Source organism: Magallana gigas, chromosome 2 (assembly GCF_963853765.1).
Source record: "Magallana gigas chromosome 2, xbMagGiga1.1, whole genome shotgun sequence".
Classification (NCBI taxonomy): domain Eukaryota; kingdom Metazoa; phylum Mollusca; class Bivalvia; order Ostreida; family Ostreidae; genus Magallana; species Magallana gigas.
In genome coordinates this window covers 47,043,020-47,068,036 of record NC_088854.1, presented here as the reverse complement: position 1 = coordinate 47,068,036, position 25,017 = coordinate 47,043,020, and the positions used below count along the sequence as shown (strand labels likewise).

Sequence of the window (25,017 nt, the reverse complement as noted above, 5' to 3'; positions counted from 1 at the left end):
AATAACTTTGGTAGAGAGCACAATCATATCATTGTCAATAACTATGATCAGAAGAAAAATATAAATAAACTCCGCATTTCTGCATATCAATTGAATATTGAAGGGGGAAGATATACATTTACAGGACTTCCCCCTGAAGTTAGAAAATGTTCTCAATATAGTATGAAGGAGATTGAAGATGAACAGCATTTTTGAAATATTTGTCCAAAATATAACAAAGAATGGTTGCAATGAAAAGAAACAATATGAAAAATAACTGAAATTTTTTTTGGTGACACCTGCTGAGAAACTAATATGGATTTTGAATTATTAAAGATTGAAAAAAAATTGCTTACATGGTAAATTTACTTTTGAAAATGGTGAAAGAACCAATGTATAGATATATCTGTCATTGTTTTAATGTACATGAATACTTTTTTAGATTCATATGAAAAATATATTACACTTTAAAAACAAGGCCATTCAAATGCATGAATACATGTATGAAAATGTTATCGATTATAATATATTTGTATTGTCTTATTATCGTTGACACTTAATACACTCACTGTACAATGCAAAGTCCTTTATATAACCGTATATATTAGAAAAAATAAGCAACTTATATTGTAAAATAATGTTTAAAGAGTTTATCCTTAATTAAAGAAGATTTTTATAGTCCTTTGGTCAGTTTGTCATCTGTCACCAGTCTAAAAAGAAATCAACAATTACAAATGGAGTCAACCCTTTTTAGTGAAGCCAAAAATCCTCGAATTTTACACCTTGAATATTTCTCATGATATTGCAAAAAGGGTCCCAACAGGTGGTTATTTAGTACCAACACAAAATCTGTTATATAAACAGGGTCACAGCGTGTCACCAGGGAAGACCTGGATGACATTCCCAATGCGATTGATCCATACAACACACTTGAGAATACTCTAGTCATTTCATTCATTGAGGGAACGTGTTTCGTAACATCATTCTCTTGATAATGGATCAAAATTAAATCAAGGCTAGACATACTTGTATTTATTTCGTGGCCACGAGTTTGATTATTCCATTTTATTAAAAAAAAATATCTCAAGCATATATTTGTCCTATAGCATTCATCATATGTACATTGTATACGTCGATGTGTAGCTCGGAGAATTTGTTGGAGTATAAAGTTTTATAAATTCAAAGAAGATAATGCAGATTTAAACAAAAGCGCTCTCTCTCTCTCTCTCTCTCTCTCTCTCTCTCTCTCTCTCTCTCTCTCTCTCTCTCTCTCTCATCAAGAACGACATTTCGACATTTTTGCCAAAGAAGCAGAAGCCATTGCACATTATTTTCACAAATTTCACTCAAACATTTCTTTCTTTTTTTTTCAAATATCCTTATTGCAAAAAACATGTACATTTTTTTGCATTAATTACAAGATTATGATTAACCAAAAAAAAACGACAAAAATTGTACTTAAAAAGGCGATTGTGCTTCACGTCATTTTCTGATGAATTTCATCAAAGGTGTTTAAAATAATCATTTGAAATTTTACGTATATTAAACATTTAAGTGGATCTCAAAACGTAGCGGATTTTTGTAAAATCATTATTCGCAAGTTGTCTTTCTTGTCTTACAAGCGTGAATTTCTGATGTTAGCACAGAGAGTCAGAGACGCCCAATAACTAATGAACCCAGAAGTCCTCTTCATGAGAGTAAATATTTGTGTACCTTAACTAAACACTGCAGTCATTAGTTAAACAACCTTTCCCCTGTTTGTTGACTCGGGGAACAACATTCCGCCCAGTTGTCGTCGTGCGACATTCGGAGCTACTGCGCCGAGTTCACAATTAGAAATCGAACTTCGTTTCCCCGTCTTTTTTTTCTTTTTTTTAAATTAATTACAGCACACTATTGATTTTTTTTGGTTGAAGTACAACGAGGTACTTAATACATGTCATTTTCACCTACCATTCTCATGCATCTATTTCACATATATATTTTTCAAATGGTCTGGCAAGCGTAATCAAACAGTTCTAAATGGATTTCTTGTGTTTTGAAATGGAGTGCGAAAAATAAGTGGGAAGAAAACATTAAAAGAGAATGAAAAATTTCTTCGAGTGAAGAAACCTCGCGTTTGTCTTGTGTCTGGCTGGTGTGGTACTCCAAAGCCTCGGAAATTGAAACGTACTCTAAATTCCTTGACAGGCCTAGATTTAAAAGTACTTTGTTAACATAAGCGTTTATTCATCCAATATTTCGTTCTTTTACTGATTTTCAACGATGCACTTGGAATCACCCGCCCCGAGGATTTCCTCGCCGATTGCCAGACACGAATTTTCAATCGCTTGGATCCAGTCCGGATTTACATATTGCAATTTAGAAAAAAAATTAAATCTAAAATTTGAAGGATGAGATTCTGCGATAAGAGTTTATTAGTTGGGGTATTTAAGAGGCTGATCTGAAGCCATGTTAAAAAAAATACAAACATCTATTTACATATTGAATTAAAATGTTTAATGTATGTAATTTAAAATTCTAAAATTTGTTTCACTGAACATCATAAAATTGTTACATTATTCACCTACACTTCGTCAATGGTTGCATTAAACCAAGAAAAACACAGAAAAGCAATAACATCTTTGATTTAAAAATGGCGGATCAATATTCAATGAAACGAGACAAAAAAGTAATAATAATGATATACATGTATTTTGTTCGCTAACGCACCAAAGACTCTAGGCATAAGCAAGAAAAAAAAAGCACTATGAATATATGCTGACTAAATACAATGCACAACGAGGTTAAACAATATGCTTGAATAATTTGATATTACGATGGGCAAAATAGAAATATTTTCAATATATATCTGACACTTGCAGTTGAAATAAGTCTATGCCATTCACTCAACAATAAAACTCTAATAGATTCCGAGATGGCCAGATAGAGGTGTGCTCTGGCGCCAGTTAACATACCCCCTCCCTCTGCTATTTAGCATTCATCACCCCCATCCTATCTTATCTAGTGCCCGTCACGATGCCCATTGAAACATAGGTGTCAGGGTCGGGATAAATGGACGCGAAATGTTTAGTATATTTGTAAATACATAAAACTCGTTATGTAGAAGCTACTGCATCTATAAAATCAAGATATAAAAAAGTATTTCAGTTAATCTTACAGGACAAATAAAAAAATCCACTACAAAACACGCCAGTTATTCACTCCAAGAAATCTCTGTAATTGGGGTCGATTAAGCAGATTTTTTTTTTCATGGTCTTCTTGAAAATTACATATCAAACGTATGCTACAGTAAATACAAATTTAAAAAATTGTAGAATGAATTTTGATATGATTCACAGCAATTAATTAGATTAATCGATTTTAGTATGAAAAAAGCATAGGTATTCAATGTCTTGAAGTTCAAATATGACTCCTCCCAATTGGGTGTCTGTCTGTTTATGAGAAATTTCGCACAGTGAAGACAATCTTGCAAACAAACCCGGTCCGTTATCCAATCTTTCCTCAAATAACCAGCACTGCATATTGTAAACAAACGGCTGAAGGGTTTGGCTTTTTAGTAAGGACAACAAAGTGTGTTTTATTCAAGACCAGTGCAAACAAGGCGACCTTATAGAGGTCTTCTAATCCCCAGCATCTCAAACCCCGCGATCAGCAAACAAGGGGCAGCGCAAGCAGCGCCTCGGACCACGTGACGGTTTTCTTACCTGAGAGGAAAGGTAAACTTGGGGGTCTCTGTAAATCTTACGACGGAATTTAACAAGTCTATAAACCAAATGAAGAACTAATGTTTATTTTGGGATTGATGCTTTCTCCGCTGTATAAGTTAGTCCACAAGAACTAAGCTTATATCTCCACACTGACTTTTATAATGGGAGGATTACTACGAGATACTGAGGAGGAAGTTGCAGAGTGACCCAGAGGGGTGAGTTCGTTTTCTAAGTGTGGGTATTAAGATGACATGTTTAACTTTTACTTGTTATCTAAAAAGGGAAATGGTTACGCAACTTGTAGATTTATCATCCACTTGGTTTAGTGGAAGGGAAGTATACTTGAAGTTTAAAAAAAATTAGTTATTCAGGTTTTCAGATTTATGCGTAAAATTGTTTATCAGTTGTTGCTAAAAACATATCAACTGATAAGTCAAAGTGCGTGCATTGTTTTTGCGATTGGAAATAGGCATATAAAAACAAAGTTTTCGTCTCTCAGATGTAATCGGTCTATGTTCAGTACGGCAAAACCATAAATGACAGGATTAATCCCCCGCCGCCCGGTCCGGCCGCCGACATCAATAGCTATCCCCCTCTTTACTATCCGTCCCAGGCTCTGATAACTCGTAATATTAACCATAAACAAAACTTTGAACTCACTCTGTATTGATTTCAACCGTAACAAAAAAAGTAAGCTGTAAAACAACTAGCAAGTAAAATGTGTAGAAGGCTTCTCGAAGAAATGCCTCTGTTATGTAAGGGATGTTTGAGGGAGGACCAATTTTTTGGTGACCATTTTACATGTTCCTTCATAATGCGCTCTGTGTTCGATTGTGTCTGAACGCACCAGTCCCCCGGCTGCTGAGTAATCGAATTCTTTGACTGTTTTCTATAAAACACCTAATGCTCCCTCGGATACTGATGGTTTAATCACCATGCTGAAGCCGTTAGAAAAAAGGAAATATAGAAATAGCTCTTAGTTAAAGGAAACATAAGAAAGATAGGATTCCGTTTTTACGCATTTTCCATAAAATTGAATCCAAAAGTGAAGGTTTCCTGTTGTACTGCGAGTCGTACTTTGCTATATGCCGTTGCGTGATAAAATTGGTGTCAACTCAGATCTGAAAGTGATACTTTTTATCTACAGCTTTCCTTCGTACATCCCCGCAGGGAGCAGTTATTAATTGTATTCAATAACCAGGGAAAGCTGAGGATTTACGTGGACAATATCCGTGCAGTTCAGGATAAAGGTGTGAGAAATTCATTCAAGTTTGCCCCAGAATAGTTTACAGACCGAGGACGTTGCCAGGTTACCGGATATGGCTCTAGTGTTGTAGTAAGTATTTGAAAAGTACAGTGAGATTCATAAAAGGTGTTGACTTCTTGGACAAAGCGTAACGATCCCGTCCTTTGTAATGTTTACCAGAGTTTTCCTATACCCCTCATTAGGGCGTAGCGGAAACGAACTAGTTCAGTAATGGATATAACTTTACGACACTCGTTAAATGTTATGGTCCCAATTTTCCCCATGCAGAGAACACAGTTTTATTGAACAATTATATGCTAATGAAAATAACACACAATTATTCTTTTTTTTTTGGAATTTCTTTAATTTAAAACTTCTACTGAAACTTTCAGCTTCCATTTTGACAGATCGTTAGTGCAAAAAAATGTCTATTACCTTTATGACTTAAGTGATATTTTTCTTAATGTTGATATTTTGTAAAATTGGGAAAGATACGGTCAATTACATATTTCATTGAATCAAGGAAACAGTTAAGTTTGAATCTTTGATTTCTACTTACTTACTCCAAAGAGCACTTTCAATGGTTAATGCTTAATCATATATAAGAACACATTTTATTTCAGCCATGTTTTAAATGTCTATTTGCAGCTTTATGAAACCAAAATTTCGAGTGTAAAAAAAGATGAATTTATTATGCCACTTAAATTTAAAAGGATTCTTTTTATTGATATAAATTCCTGATAGATGGCGCTGCACCGATTCTTCCCAGTACATGATGACGTTGTGATAAGGACTCGGTTCAAATTTTGTAAAAATTGTCAAAGATTGTAAACAATTTGCTCATCGGTTGGCGAACGCCCTCAGTACTGTTTACATGATTCTTAAACAAAACAATGAAATAAATGGTTGAATTTTTTTTTATATAATGAACCAATCTTATTTTCAAAACAATGAACGTTGTACTGTATAAAAAGAGACATTCCCAAGAAGAAAAAAAGGCATGCACCCATCCCCCAAATAAAATAAAATGATAAAATAACATAACATCCCCGCTCAGTCTCCTAAAAAAAAACCCACTTTCAAAAAAAAACCCCGTTAATCTATGGTTTTTCCAAGAGTTACCTTGCATTTGGTAAAACGAGACTCCCTGCCCCCCCCCCCCCCCCCCCCCCCCCCCGATAACAACTGTCATATTTCACCGTCCGCTTCCAGCAAGAACCATATCTACCTGGATCTCACAGACATGTTAAAATTCATAACTGACAGGTCGTATATATAAAGAATGCTTACTGATACCATGCAAACTCTACAGTACTAAAACCCTGACGAATTGTTGTATTTTATAACCAGGACATCTTTGAGCTAAAGTGAAAAAAAGAGAGCAAAACTTGGAGGTGGTAGCCTAAAATCGATATCTAGAGAATCTGATTAAAACATCATAGACCACTAATTTGGCCGCATTGTCGATCACAGCGGACATTCAAAGGCTTCAATAACTCCAGAAGTACCTTACGTACAAGTTACAACCACTCGAGAGTTTCATTTTAGCTGGGCCTTGCTGGAACGATTCGAGAAATCGGGACTAGGGTCTGTAAGCAACAGTACTTGAAACGCTCGTAAAATACCAATAACCTTATTTAATAAAGTTTGTTAAGAACACGAATTTAATACCGAAAAACAAGAGTGAAGTAAGGGCACTATGTTAAGGCCATGGACTGCCCTCGAACGATTTATTGCCCATGTATTTGATTTTTATTTTGGTTTACACGAAAACGTTGTTTCCGAAATCCATCTGCTGTATTATTCTCGAAAAAAACCACGTGTACTTTCAAAAATACTTTAAAAGAGCTTTAACATCGTGATAGTTTGGGCAAAGAATATAAAGATCCACAAGCGGGTGACACCCTTACGGTTATGTTACTTACAGGTGTAATTAGAGGCGTGCTATAGTGATCAGTCCGTCCGTCCGTCCGTCCGTCTGTCCGTCCAAGATCACTTGTCCGAGGCATATGTTCTCTCCCCTTGGCCCAGTCTCAATGATGTCTAGTATCAAACAGGTGTTAATTAAACTAGCGAATATGTCCTCATTAGTCTTTTTAATGTTTTGTTCCTTTAATTTAGAGCTCTGATGCTTTCAAATGTCAATCAATCAACCGTTCTCATGTGCGGATCAAGAATTTTTTTTTCCAGGGGGTGGACTTATTTGAGTTTTCCAGTTGGGGGAAGGGGTCTAAGGCATATTTTTGGTAATTTTATATTAAATATAAATTTTAAGAAATTTGAAATTTGAGAGGGGGTGTCTGGACCCCCCTCTAGATCCGCGCATGGTTCTATCAATTTGATCTAATTTTACTGGAAGTACGACTTATTCATGTGAAGTAATCCATAGTATACAAAAAACCTAAGAATTTCTCGCCATTTCTGCCAATCCTAGAAAAGTCATTACAATGCACAAAACAAATCTGATTTAAATTTATTTATTTTACGACAATTTTAAATCTGCGTGTCTCTTTTATTGTGACCAGTCTGTCTCTATCTTTTTATCTAATATATTGATGTTTGAAAATCGATGAATGGACCATTTGTTAATTGACGTTTAGAAATTACCTTCTTTGTCAAATACAACATCTCATTTTCAGGTACACGATTGGTTGGCGCCGATAGACAATAAATATATACTTGTTAAAACCGATTTTGGTAATTTCTCCGGAAAATGTTTCACTAATCTATCACAATAAAATGTAATTAAAATGAAATATATGTATACATGTACAAATGTATCAAAATGACTTCAAAATAGTTCAATGTAATGATTTTATGAGCTATTTTGCCAATTGCCTTTACTGAAATGTGACAACGTTTTATAGCAAAGCACTGATACTTATTTTAAAAAAGTAGTCGTGTAAGGCAATGGTACTCCATATGTAATGGTATAGTGTTAGCTTGGGTTAGCTGGCTGTTAAAACGTTAACATAGGATTTTACTTATCATTATCAAAGAGGCTTAAAACTACTCACTGAAAAAAATTCTACAACAGGTAAGTTTTGCACCTGAAATAATATCCAACAATATAACATATTTACCAAGGGACCACAGAGTAATTAAAATACTGCATGGTTGGCGGTTGTAAAAAGGCTTTAGCAAGAACATTGCAAAAGTACCATGACTGATAACTAATAGAAGCTTTGTGTCTTTTAGAAAAAAAATAATACCAAGATATTAAAAATGTATGCTTATATTTTAAATCACAAATAATTAAAACGTTAACATTTTTTGCAAAGAAAAATATTTAATAACGCATGCTTTATGGCGGTGTAATATAAGGGGATGCTATTTTCGTAGTCGAGGTGGCATCTGCTATAGAATTCAGTGGTAGGTAGACTTTGATTGGATTTTTCTCTAGTTTCGAGCGATTTTCGTCAACTGAGAGGTTCTCCATTTAGAGGAACAGATTATGTAAGCTGCGCCGTGGATGGGTCGACTGAAACATAGAAACAGAAAATAAGTATTAGTGTTTTGCAAACATTATGTCTAGTTAGTTCATTGTCGTATTAATTCGGATTACTCTCTCATGTACAATCAATTTGATGGGACATAGCAGAAAGCATATTCTGTTACATGTACATTATATTTGTCCGTCTGTCTGTTATATGTTTTTAACAATCAATCTCAAACGTCCTCTTCGATCCATTTTCTAAAGTTAAGTCCGAATTCCATCTAATTTTAATAATCATCAAATTTAAGCTCTTTTGTCGGCACGGAAAATATATTGGTCATATTGATTTACAAAATGTAGGGTGCAATCCCTCTACGTCCATTTTGTTTTTGTTAGTTTAATATTTACACAATATCTAGCACGTTTGCCGTTTTAACACAGGTTCAGTAATTCTCTTTTTTAATCTGAAGTAAAAATCAAATATTTATAAATGCAGTCGCACGATGTGATTTGTAATCCGATTTTTCATTCCATTTTTTTTTTATATATCCGATAAATTTTCGACGTAAATGAAACTGCATCTTTTGACAATCAAAGTTTAAAAAAAGGAAAGAGATCGGGATCGAGCATCGAACACCTTAATTAATGAATCTTGCTTCAGCATGTCAAAAACGAAGCGTAAGAAAAATAACACGTAGGATCCGGTTTTTAAAAATTTAATGTCTTCTTTAATTGGCTAATTATCGATACAGTTGGACTATCAATGACAAAACATTGTATTTTTATGTGTGCTAATTGACTTTGCCTCGGAAATACAAATTACACGAAAATTAACACTAAAACAGGTACGTATCAACTATGTCAATTTCTTTAAGTATCTTGAATTAACTCAAGAAAATTGATAAAAAAGAAGGAAATACGTTTGAAGCTAGCATTTTTATTTCATTTACATGTATAGAGCTGTGATCAATTTTGCTCCACGGATCAGAATTTTCAAAAAAAAAAATCTCTTTATGTAACCATTCTGTTTCTCCATTTTGCACGTCAGAGGGCTAACGATGGACCGTAATTTAGAGCGTTGAATTTGCATCCGATATATGACGAACCATTGATATTAACCATTCTTATTCAGTTAGTGACCTTGATTTGACGCTGTATACGGAGGTGTCCTCCAGTTACCCAACAAAGTGGGATAAGTTAGTTTTTTTTTCGGAATAGCGATGTATCATTTTGTGAAACCGATCGCTTCTGCGCTTTAAACAGTCATACAAAATGCAAATGTCCTAATTCATGTTGGCACGTCTGCGGATAAAATGGGCAGCGAGTCGAGTTATTTGTACTTCCCGAAATATCATCTGCCTGACTTGGTCTTGGAATCTCATTTTCAGTATTTAGATTTGTGATATTCTTTGATTGCAGTAAAAGATCTTCAGCTGACATTTCTACGTAAATTACGATGGATCATCTCGTTAAGCGCAAGCCCCCATGCCTTTACTTACGAGATGCTTGAATAACAAATGATTTCACAAATTAAAGAAATAAAATCTGCCCAGACGATTCCAAACTTTTATCGATCCTGGCCTGATGTCCACTGAGTATATCCGGCATTTTACTTTGAATAAATACCCGGACAATCTCAGAATCATCCATTATTGGCAATAGGAACGAGAGATTTGTAAATAAAAATGCCCATATCAGTGAAGATCGTTTGTTGAGAACGCATAAACCTTTCATGGTCCATTTTATTGGTCGTTAAGGGTCTTCACACTACTCTGTGATTTAGCCAGGCGGAGCCACAAAACTTTAACCTTGATACTTATTTTTGTTACTTTTTTTCTTTTCAAAATGGGGTGCACCATGAGTTGCCAGGGCCAAGTGCCTAAGCTAATCGACGCAGAGAACGCAGTCTGCCCGTTTGCCCTCAAGCACGGGAAAGGAAATTCCGTGGAACATGGAGACAATGTGGTTCCGGTAGAATCCTCTCCGGGAGACAATAAGTTAGTGACGGAAAACTCCAGGAATAAGTTGAACAAAGACGATAAGAAAGAAGTCTGTGATGCTACAAAAGATCGTGATGTTAATGAATCCGGGAGAGTCCCTTCCATTGGGAACACTAGTAATCCGGGCATCTGTGACTCCCCTAAACGGAAGACCAGTACCCTCTCTACTGTCTCCACGGCCAGTTCCGTGGGATCGGAAGACAATGAGTTGTCAGAAAAGAAAGTGGACTTGATCGGGCTGATAGAGAGTGTCGGGACATTACTGCTTCCAACGGTAAGTAATTTACCCCCCCCCCCCCCAAAAAAAAACCACACACAAAAAACCCCCAACAAAAACCAAAAAGAAAACAACAATAGAAAACCTGAACCCTTGTCATTTACTTGTATTGAAAATATAAAGATACCTGTTTGTCGTCCCTGCTTCAAGTGTTTGATTCCAAGGGAGATAATTTGACTGAGAAGGACAGGGTGGTCGTGGCCTTTATGAGGCTACATTTAAATCTACTGTAGCTCTAAAAAGAAAAAATTAGAAACGCTGAAAACAAAAATTAGAGAAAAGGTATTCAAAATATTCAAACTAGATTGAATAAGCTAGAGGTTCTGAATTTTCATAATAAAATAATTGTTTTTAGCAAGTAATATCATATTTTAAGTTTTCGGTGGATCCTACGTGGTGTTTATTGTAGCATCCTCCAAAAGTTTAGGTTGTCTTTTTCTTGACAACGAAAAAATGCAGTTACTATATATAGTATGTCCAACATAGAAAGAATATTTCGATAGTGATCATGGATCAACAAAATGATAAAAGCAATAATATCGTCTGAAAATGGAATGAAAAAAAAAGCCAAATTAAATATTTGAATCTTTCCATCAATTAAACTCGACGCTCATGCTTGTTTCCTATGCTAATAGTAAATAGAGAAATCGACCCCTGTTCATAGCACTGCAAAACAAACATATTTCTATTTTACTCAGCTTTCCATGAGACAACTCAATAGCTTTATGTATTTAGAAAACGATTATTTATTCAATACACACTGCGGTAATTACACCCACCCCTGTTTGATATGGTGTCTGTAACTCCTGCAGTCGAGCCGTAAAGAAGGACCAATTGTTCAAAATGTAACCCAGTGACCTAACAATGAAATGGTAATAAAACCATACTTTAAAAAATTCCATTGTGTAAGACAATTAAGAAGACGGTCGATAATATGATGATTAAAGATTGGCAAAGACCTATGATATTTTAATGTATGCATATTTAATGTACCAGTTCAATAATATAGCGGTGCTGCTCATCTGGCTGTGAAATTGCTTATCACGAGTTGATACAATAATATATTGATTACCACTGTTCTAATTGCGAATGGTTTCATTATTGAACATATCGAAATAAATTGATAGCATTAGGTCATTAACCTTCTGTTAATTAAATATCTATAATTATAGTAGGGGCTAGGTTCTATATGCAGTTGAGGTTCTTCATTAAGTTATTACGTTTTTCATATTAATGTATGCATCTATCCCCTACCCCGGAAAAAAGACCCCCCCCCCCCCCGAATAAAAATCTAGGAATTAGATATAATCACGCATAGGGCAACAGAATAATGATAACGAAAAAGGATATATATCGTATATAAACGTTGATATTCATATATAAGTATGAGGTAACCTTAGAATTCAATTTGACAGTGAATTTAAACAGATACGATATTATCTATAATTAACCGAGAAAAAAAATCTTCTCTATGTCTAAGATTTGATAATTCAACAAAGATGCTGTATTATTATGAGGTTAATTAAAAAATATGTCAATGTGCAGCTACTCGTGATTTTAGAGTTTGGTACAGTGTGCACGAGGTACTTTATTTGCCCCTATATATATACGTGTTGTGAACAGCAGATTTGTTATATTAAAGTTTTGTAGTTAAAGGAATTCAAAACTATCTTACAGTCTAGATTGGTATTGATAGTTTTGAATTCTTTGAATTACAAAACTTTTAATAGAACAATTTATTTGCTTATTTTGATATAAAACATGTTACATTTTCCGACAAAAGTGATATAATATTGTTTCTTTGGTTTTTGTTTAATTTAAGATCTTTCTATTACAAAAGCAGATTATTTACAGCTCTTTTAAACAAGCGAAACCAGCAAGCCTTGGTGCATCAGTTAGGTTACACAAGATAATGCGAAGCTTGAAGTCAATTTCGCTGAAAGCATTATGTAACACATGACGATTGGCGCTAACAGTCAATATATTACACGGAAGCTGAATATTCTCCTTAATCGATCAATTAATAATGAACACCAAAGCAATCAGGTATCTCACCTATCTGGCGCTTATTCAGATAAGGTCAAGATCTTGTCAAGATGAGGAGTTGAGTTCTCCTACAAAAGAATTTAACGAAACACCAAGCGGTCTCTGGCATTTCTCAAACCGGAAGTTGAAGGTCTCAGTGCAGGGTATTATGAAAGAAAAATTGCAATTAGGCTGACAATGTCTTAATCCTAAATAGTAGGTTATGTCTTATTTCTATTTGAGGTGTAATCCCCGTTTCACGACCCGAATCGCCGAAGTTCATGTAATATTAAGAACCATTAATCATAAATGATTTTGCGGAGGAGTACCGATCGAAACGCCATCTTGATTTAGTTGTAAACCCGTGTTGTAGTAGTATTTTGCATCTTAATAACACTTTCGCATCTAAATGTAGCCAAGATCACATTAAAAGAGCCATTTCTTTTGATCTTAAGGATGAATTCCATTCATTTAGACTGTACTGAATGATAGCGAGGAAACTGGAAGAAACATATGGCCGCTCATAAACAGAGGCAGGCTTCTGTGTTTATACCTTGTCCAATCTTTGTTTACTTTATTTCACAGTCTTGCAGACTTTTATTTCAAACTATTATTTTTCCTACCAAGAATAACCCCCGAAACCATAACATTTCAATCGAGTATGCCCAAACAGCTTTCTTCAAACCCCCAGACCCTCCATTGTGGGTCGGAGTCCTTCCATTTGTGAGTTTCGTATGGCACATGTAGTCTGCTGGAGTACAATTATACGTTTTGTAAACAGTGATGGGGGTATGGTTTCTCGAAATAAACCAGGTCGTAACGGTCTTCATCAGATGCACCTACTTAGGAACAAGAACCACATTTTACAATATTCCTCGATCATGACTTTGTTCAAAGCCCTGAACTTCTCTTGAAGGAGGAATAGTTTTCTTATACTATAATACCTAAACATATTTGTTAAGATATTGTTCCTGTTTTTCAAAGGGCGTCCTAAACTTAGTTTTCTTATACTATAATACATGAACATAGATCTATTTGTCAAGATATTCTTCCTGTTTTTCAAAGGGCGTCCTAAACTTAGTTTTCTTATTCTATAATACATAAACATAGATCTATTTGTCAAGATATTCTTCCTGTTTTTCAAAGGGCGACCTAAACTTACAAATCTTTGGAAAAAATTCGGAGTTATCTTACAAATATAACCTGCTATCCCAAAACCTACTATGATTATTTTTGTAAAATTGTCTTTAAGTGTTATCATACATTGAAACATTGTTGTACAACAGAAATGCCAACATAAGATAAATCTAATTACTATGTGATATTTTCACTCGGTAACCTCTATTGTGCCGTGACTTTAATAATCTTTTTGTTTGTTACCTTACAGACTGGATTTGTTTGTCGAGCCGTTCAAATATTGATGACGTCATGTGACCAAGATATTCAAAATAAACTGAGGTAATATATTTGAATATACGTACACGCTGCTTTCATTTAGTGTTTTTTTGTTCGATGTTTGTGTGTTATCAATCATTTTTGCAGGGATGATACGGGTGAGAATGATGTCAAGTTCACCACAGCTTTCAACGAAGAGAATAGACACACTCCATTGGAACAGGACGAACTTCTTGCATTCTCCACCCACGTGGCTAAATTCTCAGGTACTAGATCAACTAGTCTTATGATATTCATTGACAACAATATCAGTAAATGCACAAGAACTATAAAAAAAATGTGGAGAGGAATGTAAAAATAAATGTTCAATTTCAAAAATAAAAATAACTTAAAACAATTATACTTGAGCAAACCCAACTCTTGAATAAAAACCTTTAATGTGGCACTTCAGATCAAATTGTAAATTATCGGTGTACTTCAGACAGGGACAAATGGCACGAACGTGTAGTTTTTAATTAATGTAAAGTAGTGCATAGTTGTCAGTTCAATTATTTAGAATGTATACAAAAGTTCTTTTATTGCTATATATATGCAACTTACGCATATATAATGCAGGTATAGGAAGAAACAGTTGAGGGGGCTTAGGTTAAGGGAGTTGCCCTGATCAAGGTAACACACAGTTGAAAACCTCTCTCGTTCCTAGCCAAACATTTAATCTCTAAGCCAAAAGACTTTCTGTCCGGGGAACTTCGTGATAAAGTACAATAAGGGGAGCTATAAATTTTGAGGATCAACCTAAAAGATGACAGTAAAACACTTTACTGGTATTTATTAATATTGGACACTTATCTGTCCCCAAAGTAATGCGTCTCGTGTACCTCGCGTACATCTTTATTGCCTGGTCTGTTTTGTAGAAAAACATGTAAGACTTCCATCCAACGAGGAAAAACTGGGCCAGCACAATTTTATCTAGAATATATTGATGCAGTGAGTTGAATTAACATGCACATTGTTGACAGCAATTGGAAACATTGTGATTTATAACGAAAATAAATAGGGTCTGGCATTAATTCTATATCATATTCTTTATTTACCCCTGTGTATTTGTACAGTATCAACGCAGATGGCAATTTACTGGTTATTTTTTAGTTTTCACGATGTGGAAACACTCGCATACAGTGTATCTATCATGTTGGTATATTTTATACTGAAAACATGCAAAATGCCAGTGGTAATGATAAACGTAATTTTGAGATCTTTGCGTGTAGTTCGTCTACGAATGTTTCCTGCCCTTTAGGAGTCATCCATATTGAAAAAAAATTGTTAACGTTTCCTAATATCTTAATCTGCCGAATCTCTTTCTTATTCCTCCCTAGCTGGTATCAACGTCTCTTGATCGTCTATTGATGAAATAAAACTCCTAATGTTGATTACATCAATTGGATTAGTGACTAATTCAGAGATCTAGAACCCGGTTTATGTCACAGAACGCAGAAAACAACCCCAAGCCCTTCTACCACTGCATTATCTTTATAAAATTACTACCCCCAGGATCTTGACCGAAAGCATAAAACACGGAGACAATTTTGTAATCACGGAAAGGTCCGGGATTCTGGTTAAGGCGTCATTCGAGGATTATTTATGTGTTAAATGACGAACTGAACTCCAGCAGTACAGAAAAAAGACCATTATGTCTGTAGAATCGCGCGCTACGATCTCTATCCTTTGCCGATTCTCCAGATATGTCTTGTAAAACGCCAGATTTGTCAAGAAGACCTGCGATATAGTTTCACCATAAATCACACGACAATGAAACGAACTGTACTGTTAGATATTTTGTTGTTCATAGATAATCAGATAAGATGATTAAGATGCAAATTGGGGATTCTTTTTCTTCCAACCCACGGTTAATCGTAGATCTAAAAATCTATCCCATCTCAATATTAGAATTGATTTACACAAGAGTCTGAAATGGTGACAAAATATATAATGATTTGACTAATTTCCTTTACCCTTTACAGACAAACTGGACCAACGAACAACTCTTTGCCGACTTGGAGAAGAGTACGCCAAATTGTGTTTATCCGAATACCGCCGGTCCTTGAGTGTTCTGGGTAGCAATATGGTGGAATTCTTCAGTAATCTGGACGGATTTCATTACCATATTCTTAAGTCTTCCAAATTTAACGCACAACGACCGCCGTCATTTCGGTGTGAAAGTAGTCCCAACAATGTTACTTTGCACATCTACACCGAGAGATCAATGATGTTGGATTACTACGCGGGTATTGTTAGTTATGTGTCTAATTCTATGTTTAACCTGAATGTCAAGGTTACGGTCCATCCAAATGAGACCAACACCTCTCTCCACCATATCATGAACGTAGAAACCTCCACCAAAACATGCGCCAAAAAGTGCACGTGCTGTAAGATATGTTCCCATCATTCGTCATACTCCAACGACCCGGAAGACCTACGTATAGGCTTTGACACTTTCTGTGAAACATTCCCTTTTCATCTGATCATGAACAGAAACTTAGAGATTAGTCAGCTCGGATCAGCGTTAATGAAGATTGTGCGATCTGACGCGGATTCCAAAGACTTAATCTTCAGCAGGTTATTCAATGTTATTAGACCCGAGATCAAACAACTGACGTTTTCTGCGTTGCTATCACGTGTCAATTTTGCCTTCCTGCTAGAGACCAAGATCTGTCCCAGTGACATCCATTCTGTCCATAAGGTACAGTTGTAAAACTGCACAAACTTGAAAAAAAATAATTTTTATGGTACATGTAAACTTCGTCTTGACTATTCACGAAAACATCGAATTTTACATTCTTTACAATGATACAATGCTTAACAATTTTTTTTTTTGGCCAAAGATCGATTTGACCTGTTAGACAAGGAATTTTTAAAAACGTTTTAAATTTTTTTCTTTTAGGGCACGATGCTGAAGGGACAGTTGATTTTCCTCGCAGAATCTGATTCCTTGATGTTCCTCGGATCTCCAAGTATAGAGAAGTTGGACGAACTCATCTCGAAGGGTTTATATATCTCGGATGTCCCCATTCATGACGCGACACGTGACGTCATTCTAGTTGGAGAACAAACAAAAGCACAGGTACAACAATTACGATTCGGAAGATTTGCTTGTTATGTGTAGCTTATTTATATGTTTTAACTGTCATAATCGATTGAAGCATTCATGATAATCCCAAGTCTGTTTTTATTACCTGTAGGATGGGCTAACAAAGAGAATGGAACAGATTAAGAAGAGTATCTTGGAGGGGAGTGAAGCTGTAAAGGTGGAGAAACACAAGAATGTAGAGCTGTTAAACATGATCTTCCCTGAAGCTATCGCCATGAAGCTCTGGAGAGGTACGGAACAGTGACAATACCTATAAAGCTCCTGCTCATATTGCCATATTATTAAACATGAAATTCTCTCGAATTTCTAGAGGACTCCCAATGTATCTAATTTTGTCCAGCTGGTGCTGTACCGGAAATGACATCCAACAGAATATGTTTTAAAATAAATATCGTCATATATTTTTAATATGATTTTACTAATACATTATTATTACATGTAAACCCATTTTCATACAGCAAGTCTACTGCACTAGACATTATTAAAATTAAAAAAAAAATGTTTTTGGCTACTGAACATCTTAACGGATTATTATGCTATATGCAATGCAATTCACATCCATTTTTGAAGTACGTATCAAAATCACACAAAATCTTTTAAGAAGGATTGTAAGATTGTAATCTATAATTCATAGCTTAACTTCCTTTATAGCCTTTTTCATCTCTGTGTCATTACACATATTAGTGTGCTAGTTACAGACATTTCAAAGGCTATATAGCAAAACTTGAAAAGATTCTTAATTTCCTAAGGCTTATATTTAGACGAAAGGATGACCCAAACTCTATATAACATGGTAAAGCCCTTCTAGATTAAATTGTTTTTTTTTAAATAAAATGTATGATCTTTAATTATTACAATAGTTGCCCTTATTGATTTAGGGGAGCCTATCCAGCCAACCAAAGTAGATGACGTCACTATGCTGTTTAGCGACATAGTGGGATTTACCGCCATCTGTGCTACGTGTACTCCAATGATGGTAGTCAACATGCTGAATTCTCTCTACACACAGTTTGATCACTATTGTGGAATGCTGGATGTATACAAGGTATTGTCTCAATCCTGACGCATCTTTTATCCCGAGGAACATGAGATTTTAGAAGCTAAATTAGAAAAAAAATGAACATAGCAATATGTCCTGTGAGTTGTGAAGAACACCTGCTACCCAGTTTTAACAAGAACATTGTCTGTACTGCCGATAGAGACGACCGAAATCCAGTGTCAGCCCTGTTAATTAAATTTATCTTTTCTGAAAGATTACATTAATGATTTATTTGCCTATCTGTTAACACCGAGCAGCTGGTAATGGGATGTAGCCCTTTTAGACAATATATATTAAGGCATCAAAAAAGCTTTCAAGTTTACGAAAAGGTTGCAGAGTACAACTCCACATATTAGGGGGCGCTTTTGTGTGGGGGTTGAATCCGCTTGGTGATGAACTACCCCTTACCCGTCAATCGCTCCCCACCTACATGTATGAATCACCCAGCGCAAGAATGAAGAAAAGTGGATAAGATACAGTACTGTAACAGATGATTGAGATATATTGCATTCTTTGATAATGCAACCTCCCATTAAAAAACAACTCAATATTGCAAGATGCATACTTTATTGCGAGACGATAATTCTACATTTTCATTTTTATCTTCAAGGCATAATGTTTTATTCTCTGTTATTCAAATTCAATCAAAATGGTTTGGTACTTGAACCTTGAAAAATGTTTTATAACATTACATAGTATTACACAGTCTGATACATGTACGCGGACTTGAAATACAATGAATTTGACGTACTTTGCACTTTCAATCATCACAGTACAAACGACTAACACTAACCTCTGGGAGTATAATATTCCTGTATGGAATGCCCGAGAAAGACAGGAATCAGTATGACGTATTTTTTGTCTAAAAAGACAAAATCGTCATTGGCGACGGAAAGTAGGATAGTTGCAAGGCCTATCAATTTAGTTGCCATGGAAATTTATTTACCGGAATACAATTTTACTTATCAAATGCTCAATATCCGTAATATTGATACTATCGTATAAAGAGCAAGTTTCATGGGAATATGATGCATATGATTGCTGCTGTTAAGGCTTGAGGACCATTTGGTCCTATAAGTTGACAACTGAGCGATGGCCACTTCCTTATTAGTTATATTATATTCAATCTTGTCCAAGCCTCCAAGCATATAATTACCCACAGAGCCAGACAGAGCTATACAAAATATCATTATTCATATCTACAATATAACTATTTGTGGATAAAAAGATTAAGCGAGTTTCTAGTCACTATAAGAATAACGAAAAGGCTTCGTCCACGATTTACACAAACGCATTTCCTAAACTTTTACCGTAAAAGTTTGTTATAAGAACATTTTTATTCAACTCTATTTTAACTTTTTGGATAAAGCAAAATAATGACAAAAATGTTGAGAGGGACAAAGGTATTTAGATACTTAGTCTAGCATTATTGTTTCTATTATTATTTATAGTAAACAGGTTCTCATTTGTGTTTTTTCAGGTTGAGACAATCGGGGATGCGTACTGTGTTGCAGGTGGGCTACACCGGAAGTCCAAATATCATGCGCAGCAAATCGCATGGATGGGTTTAAAAATGATGGAGACAGCAAAAAATGAATTGTCCCATGACGGGAATGTTATTAGGGTGAGTATTTTTATTTTTTCGCTTGTAATTCGAAAAATCAATATCATTGCACTAACACATGCTGTGATTTATCTCAAGTACTTTTACTTTTGTGTTCGGTGAAAATAGTGTTTGGAAAAAGTTGCAACAGCAGGAAACAGTTTCCGTATCTTGCTTGTACCCGACATAGGACGATGAATTATTCGAGATGCGAATAGTCAGCATTATTAGATAAAAAACGTCCCTCTTATTTATGTACCGTTTTCCAATACATTGACGAAACTTGCAAATTGTTTTATTTCAAACATAACTGTAGAAAATGTAAATAAGAGAGCTGCGACGAGCGTAATTTCATATTAAAGTTTGCTTGATTCGTTTATTGCATTTCTTGCCGGTTATTTGAATACTAGTAATTAAATGTCGATATTTTCATTTCTCCAGAAGGCTCCGCTGCAATGTATCATACAATTACATTCCTATAAGCATCAGCATTCAATAGAAATAGACGGCGAAAATGTTGTTTTTATATTAAATGATTGAAGGCAATTGTATAAACATTATAAATCTTGATAGCATGACACAGAGCAGTCGCGCAAAATATATGGTTTGCAATTAGATTTTCTGTCAAAGCAAAGCAATAGAAATTCAGATGAGATATTCAGAGTCAGCAAAACTTATGGAGGGGTTGGGAGACTAGAAAACAGAAATCTGTTCCTTTAAGTTTCCATCTTCCTGTGGAAACATAACATCAAGAAACACAAACTTTTTTAAATTTCAGTAGAGTAACTTCCGGTATGTTTGATAAAATTATAAAAATAGGGTTATAAACCGGTACAAGTATACGCTTTTGGTTTCGTTCAATACCAGCAGTTGTCAACGATTTAGCGTTTAGTATGATATTGTATTTATAATTAATTGATTTAATTAACTGCATTTGAACTGCGTGGATAGTTATGTAGTTATGGTTAACGATAAGAATAAAATCGCAACGTTTTCTGCGCTTGAAATGGGTTTGTTATGCTAATTCTGAATGCAGAATGCTTCTTGAAAAACGTCCATGTAGAAATAAAGTGTAATATCATTATAAGAATAATGCTTCCTCGAGAGACAAGGGAATTCTTTTGCACAGTTTTATATGTATCACCAGCTGTGATTTGTAACAATCTAGAAACGATATCATTAATATTCCTTTTATTCTAACGCCATCTTTGTAATTCGTCAAAAGAAACGAATACCTTAACACGGTCTGCCAGCTTACGATGCGAATTTAATGTGCATTACTCGCTATTTTAAGAACAGGTTTCGAACTCCAGATCCATAATGTTCCATTTTTCTGGCCTTTTAATATTTTTGACCTTAACCAAAGATAGGATTAGGAACTTTTATGATCATTCGTTTTGCAGTTGTAAGCATTTAGTCAATACTATTGACTCAACACTCAAAACTATACACGCCTCCCGTTGCTTAGGTGTATTGATCTATATTAGTTTAAGCCTCCGGTGTCATACAATGTCTTATGACTTAATCCGTTTCAGCCCTACTTCTAGTCTATGCCAATCATTAAACCCTTAATGGACACATACATCATAGAAGCCTCAGTGTTGATTTAGTTAATTATTTTTATAGTAAAACATAATTCCTTCACCTGGAGAAAGAATAGCATAGACAAATCTTACATATTGAATAAATCATCAAAGGTATTAAGTGTCGCCAAGTGGCTACGAAGATGCTCGCATTAATCCATTGAACCTTTTGTAAAATCCGCCGTTATATCAGACAGATCTCCATTGTTTGGTATTCCAGGAAGCAGAGGATTTAGAGTTCTAAGCTTTGCAACATGTGCGAAAAGCAATCATCCAGAATAATTTACGGACTCCTCAATGCGGCGAGCGGCTGACACATATTCCCAGAAAACCGTGTTCCGTCCGGCAACTATCTGCATTATGACATATATTGTCAGTCCTTTTTCCCCCCAGAACATAGTCGTTTTATCGCCTCGAGCATCGCCTAATCGCGTTTATTGCTCTCAAGTGTAACAAATTTAAGCGACATGCAATTGCGATAAGAGCTGAATTTTTGAGGGATTTGATACAAATAATTAGACAACTATTCGCTGGTTGAGTTTTTGGTGATAATTATCTTCACCAGGTTGGGAATTTTGAGCTTCGATTGACTGATGGAACTTGCTGTGAATCACATCAACGTGCACACTTTAATAGAACAATTTTGTAAATCTATCTCCCTTTTTTAAACCCTTTCTTTGCCAAACATACACTAATGACCTTTTCTAAGATAAGATGACAGGTTGTCTTAAAACTACACCTCTATATGCTTTCATCTTCTACTAAAAACATTCCTAATTATCATTCTATAATATCAGAGAATTTTTTATATTTATGCTTGGATATACATGTATAAAAGAAGCATATTTTCTTATTTTAAAGATATAAATATATAGAAAAGAACATTGTGCAATTTTCCGGGTTTTTTGTGTTTCCCATCAAAGACATAAAATTAATGGAAAAAAATATTTCTTTTTCTGAACAGCACAATTTTTAAATGAAGTGTTCTTTGTCCCATAAAAGATCTTTTACTTACTAGCGATATTTCCCTGAATAAAAAAATATTTTCTTTTCGTTTTTTTCCTTCGTACAGATGAGGATAGGAATCCACACTGGGTCCGTTTTGGCGGGAGTTGTCGGAGCACGCATGCCCAGATATTGCTTGTTTGGCAACAACGTAAACCTTGCCAACAAATTTGAGTCCGGAAGTGAGCCCACCAAGATAAATATAAGTCCGACGACGTATGGGTAAGTGAAAATGCATTACTGAATACCAAAAGTTGATATTCAGTGTCCACTTGTTGACTTAGATAATGTACATGTAAGATACATTACGTTTTGACCGTATCTATATATCCATAGATATAATATTAACAGTCAGCCTTTGAAAAATTACATTTAATTCTGAAATATTGAATGATTGACAAATTGTCGTTAACTTTTTTTTAAATTTAGATTTAATCATAATCACTGTGTGTTTCAGATGTATAAAAGATATTGAGGGGTTTAAATTCACCCCGAGGACAAGAGAAGATTTGCCATCAGGATTTCCGCCGGAAATAGAGGAAGTGTGCTATTTTCTGGACGGTTACGAACATCCAAATTTTGCCGGATGTGACGACACAGAATTTGATCATATAGATATTGCATTACAAGAACTGAATCTGGCAAAGGAAGTGACGTAGTAAAAAAAAAAAAGATTTTGGGTTGAAATATGCCGTCCGATTTTTGTTTTTTGTATTTATTGACATACAGTTGTATTTACGTTTTTATGATATTTATCATGGTTAGACGATTGATTAATATATTTAACAGTTACTAACTTATTTGTTGATTTTTAACTATTTAAAGTGTTAGTTTTAAATAATTTATGTATTTGTCCTGTACATGTTTGTGTATTGAAACATGTTTTTATTACCTTAATAAATATTTTAAACTTCGAACATTTCAAAAGCCTTGGTACCTAGTAAACGGATACAAATAGTACTCACTACACTTACTTAGTTTTGCCTCGCTAATCATAATTATTGGGTTATTGGCACAAAACTTAAAATCACTTAAAACATTAATGGGTTTTATATTTTATTTCTTGCGTTCCCTTGTCAGCAGATGGTTTATGACCAACTTCAAAGTTGGAAATTTTCGAAAAAACATGTTATTTCAATATAACATAAAAAAAATCGATTTTGATTTATGGGTTAATTTGTGATTTTGTTTATACAATTTTCCACACCAATTAGAAAACGTTACAACCAGGATGTAAAACATTTATCCGATGATTTGGTATGGCATTTAAAACACACAAGTTACAGACATTGAAAATGTTTTTGAAGCTTCTTAGATGTAAATAGCTGCAGATCTGTAGCTCTCTGGTTGAAAAAATTCGGATAGACAAACCAGAGAGCTACAGTTCCAAGCGTTGTAAAAACCTCCGATTTACGCCGCCGTTTTTGTGTCGCTCGCTTCGGGAATTATATCCGACTTTAAAAGCATTCAACCGCCCAAAAAATTGGATTTCTTATTTAAACATATAGTTTACCCTAACTCTGCTAACTTTGTTTTCCTTTCAATGGTTCACAACGGCCATCCTTCGCCTTGGAATGTCATCGTTTTAAAAAACTCGCCTTATGACAGCCATGTTTACCTAGTAGCGAGATCTCGGGTGCGTCGATTTACCCAAATGGACCCAAATTCAAGCGGAAAACAATTATAATAAAATCCTTACTACTAATATTATCACTTGTTTTAGTCATTTCATTGGGTTGTTAGCCGTTATTAAGAAAAATAAAGACCCAAATGGCGACCCAAATGGCGATTCAAGCGGAAAACAATTATAATAAAATCCTCATAATTTAGGGAAATTTGGAAAAATAAAAGCCGAAGGTCCAAAACAAGAATTAAAATTATTTCAGTATATCTTTAAAAATTGTTTTTTGAAAAATAAAGATGAGCATTTTATCTCGATTTGTTAAAGTATATAATGTAAGTAATTATATTCAAATAATATAAATATATATATTATATAATAATAAAACAACTTTTTAAAATAATTTTAATTATTGTTATGGACCATCGGCTATTATTTTTCCAAATTTCCCTCAATTATGAGGATTTTATTATAATTGTTTTCCGCTTGAATTTGGGTCCATTTGGGTAAATCGACGCACCCGAGATCTCGCTACTAGGTAAACATGGCTGTCATAAGGCGAGTTTTTTAAAACGATGACATTCCAAGGCGAAGGATGGCCGTTGTGAACCATTGAAAGGAAAACAAAGTTAGCAGAGTTAGGGTAAACTATATGTTTAAATAAGAAATCCAATTTTTTGGGCGGTTGAATGCTTTTAAAGTCGGATATAATTCCCGAAGCGAGCGACACAAAAACGGCGGCGTAAATCGGAGGTTTTTACAACGCTTGGAACTGTAGCTCTCTGGTTTGTCTATCCGAATTTTTTCAACCAGAGAGCTACAGATCTGCAGCTAAGATGTAAAATACAAAGTTAGTTGTGTATCTTGAGGAACGTTTCTTTAAAAAAATGAATAAGTTAGTTATCTATAAAAAATTCCGAAATAGTTTTCGAATTCTTAACGTATTTTCT

General features: G+C 34.8%; 1 protein-coding gene across 2 annotated transcripts; it reads left to right on the top strand.

The window, feature by feature from the left end:
* Window positions 1-3,482: 3,482 nt before the first annotated feature.
* Window positions 3,483-23,153, top strand: LOC105333172 (guanylate cyclase soluble subunit alpha-2). Of its 2 annotated transcripts, XM_066076870.1 has the most exons (12): window positions 3,483-3,904; window positions 4,837-5,026; window positions 10,222-10,645; window positions 14,061-14,131; window positions 14,216-14,334; window positions 16,090-16,808; window positions 17,010-17,189; window positions 17,308-17,446; window positions 18,095-18,261; window positions 19,736-19,879; window positions 22,514-22,668; window positions 22,904-23,153. In XM_066076870.1, exons 3-12 carry the CDS (start codon window positions 10,229-10,231, stop codon window positions 23,103-23,105), a joined length of 2,313 nt encoding a protein of 770 aa, XP_065932942.1. In that variant the 5' UTR covers window positions 3,483-3,904; window positions 4,837-5,026; window positions 10,222-10,228; the 3' UTR covers window positions 23,106-23,153. The 2 variants fall into 2 exon arrangements, with proteins under 2 accessions (XP_065932942.1, XP_011434318.3); XM_011436016.4 differs by lacking the exons at window positions 3,483-3,904; window positions 4,837-5,026 and having other exon boundaries at window positions 8,403-10,645.
* The last annotated feature ends 1,864 nt before the right edge of the window (window positions 23,154-25,017 follow it).

Excerpts from the sequence above, each read along its gene's own strand:
- LOC105333172 (XM_011436016.4), top strand. The coding sequence starts at position 10,217 with ATGGGGTGCACCATGAGTTGCCAGGGCCAAGTGCCTAAGCTAATCGAC. Across the intron at positions 17,190-17,307 it reads GAGAACAAACAAAAGCACAG|GATGGGCTAACAAAGAGAAT; the intron begins GTACAACAATTA and ends TATTACCTGTAG. Across the intron at positions 18,262-19,735 it reads GAATGCTGGATGTATACAAG|GTTGAGACAATCGGGGATGC; the intron begins GTATTGTCTCAA and ends GTGTTTTTTCAG.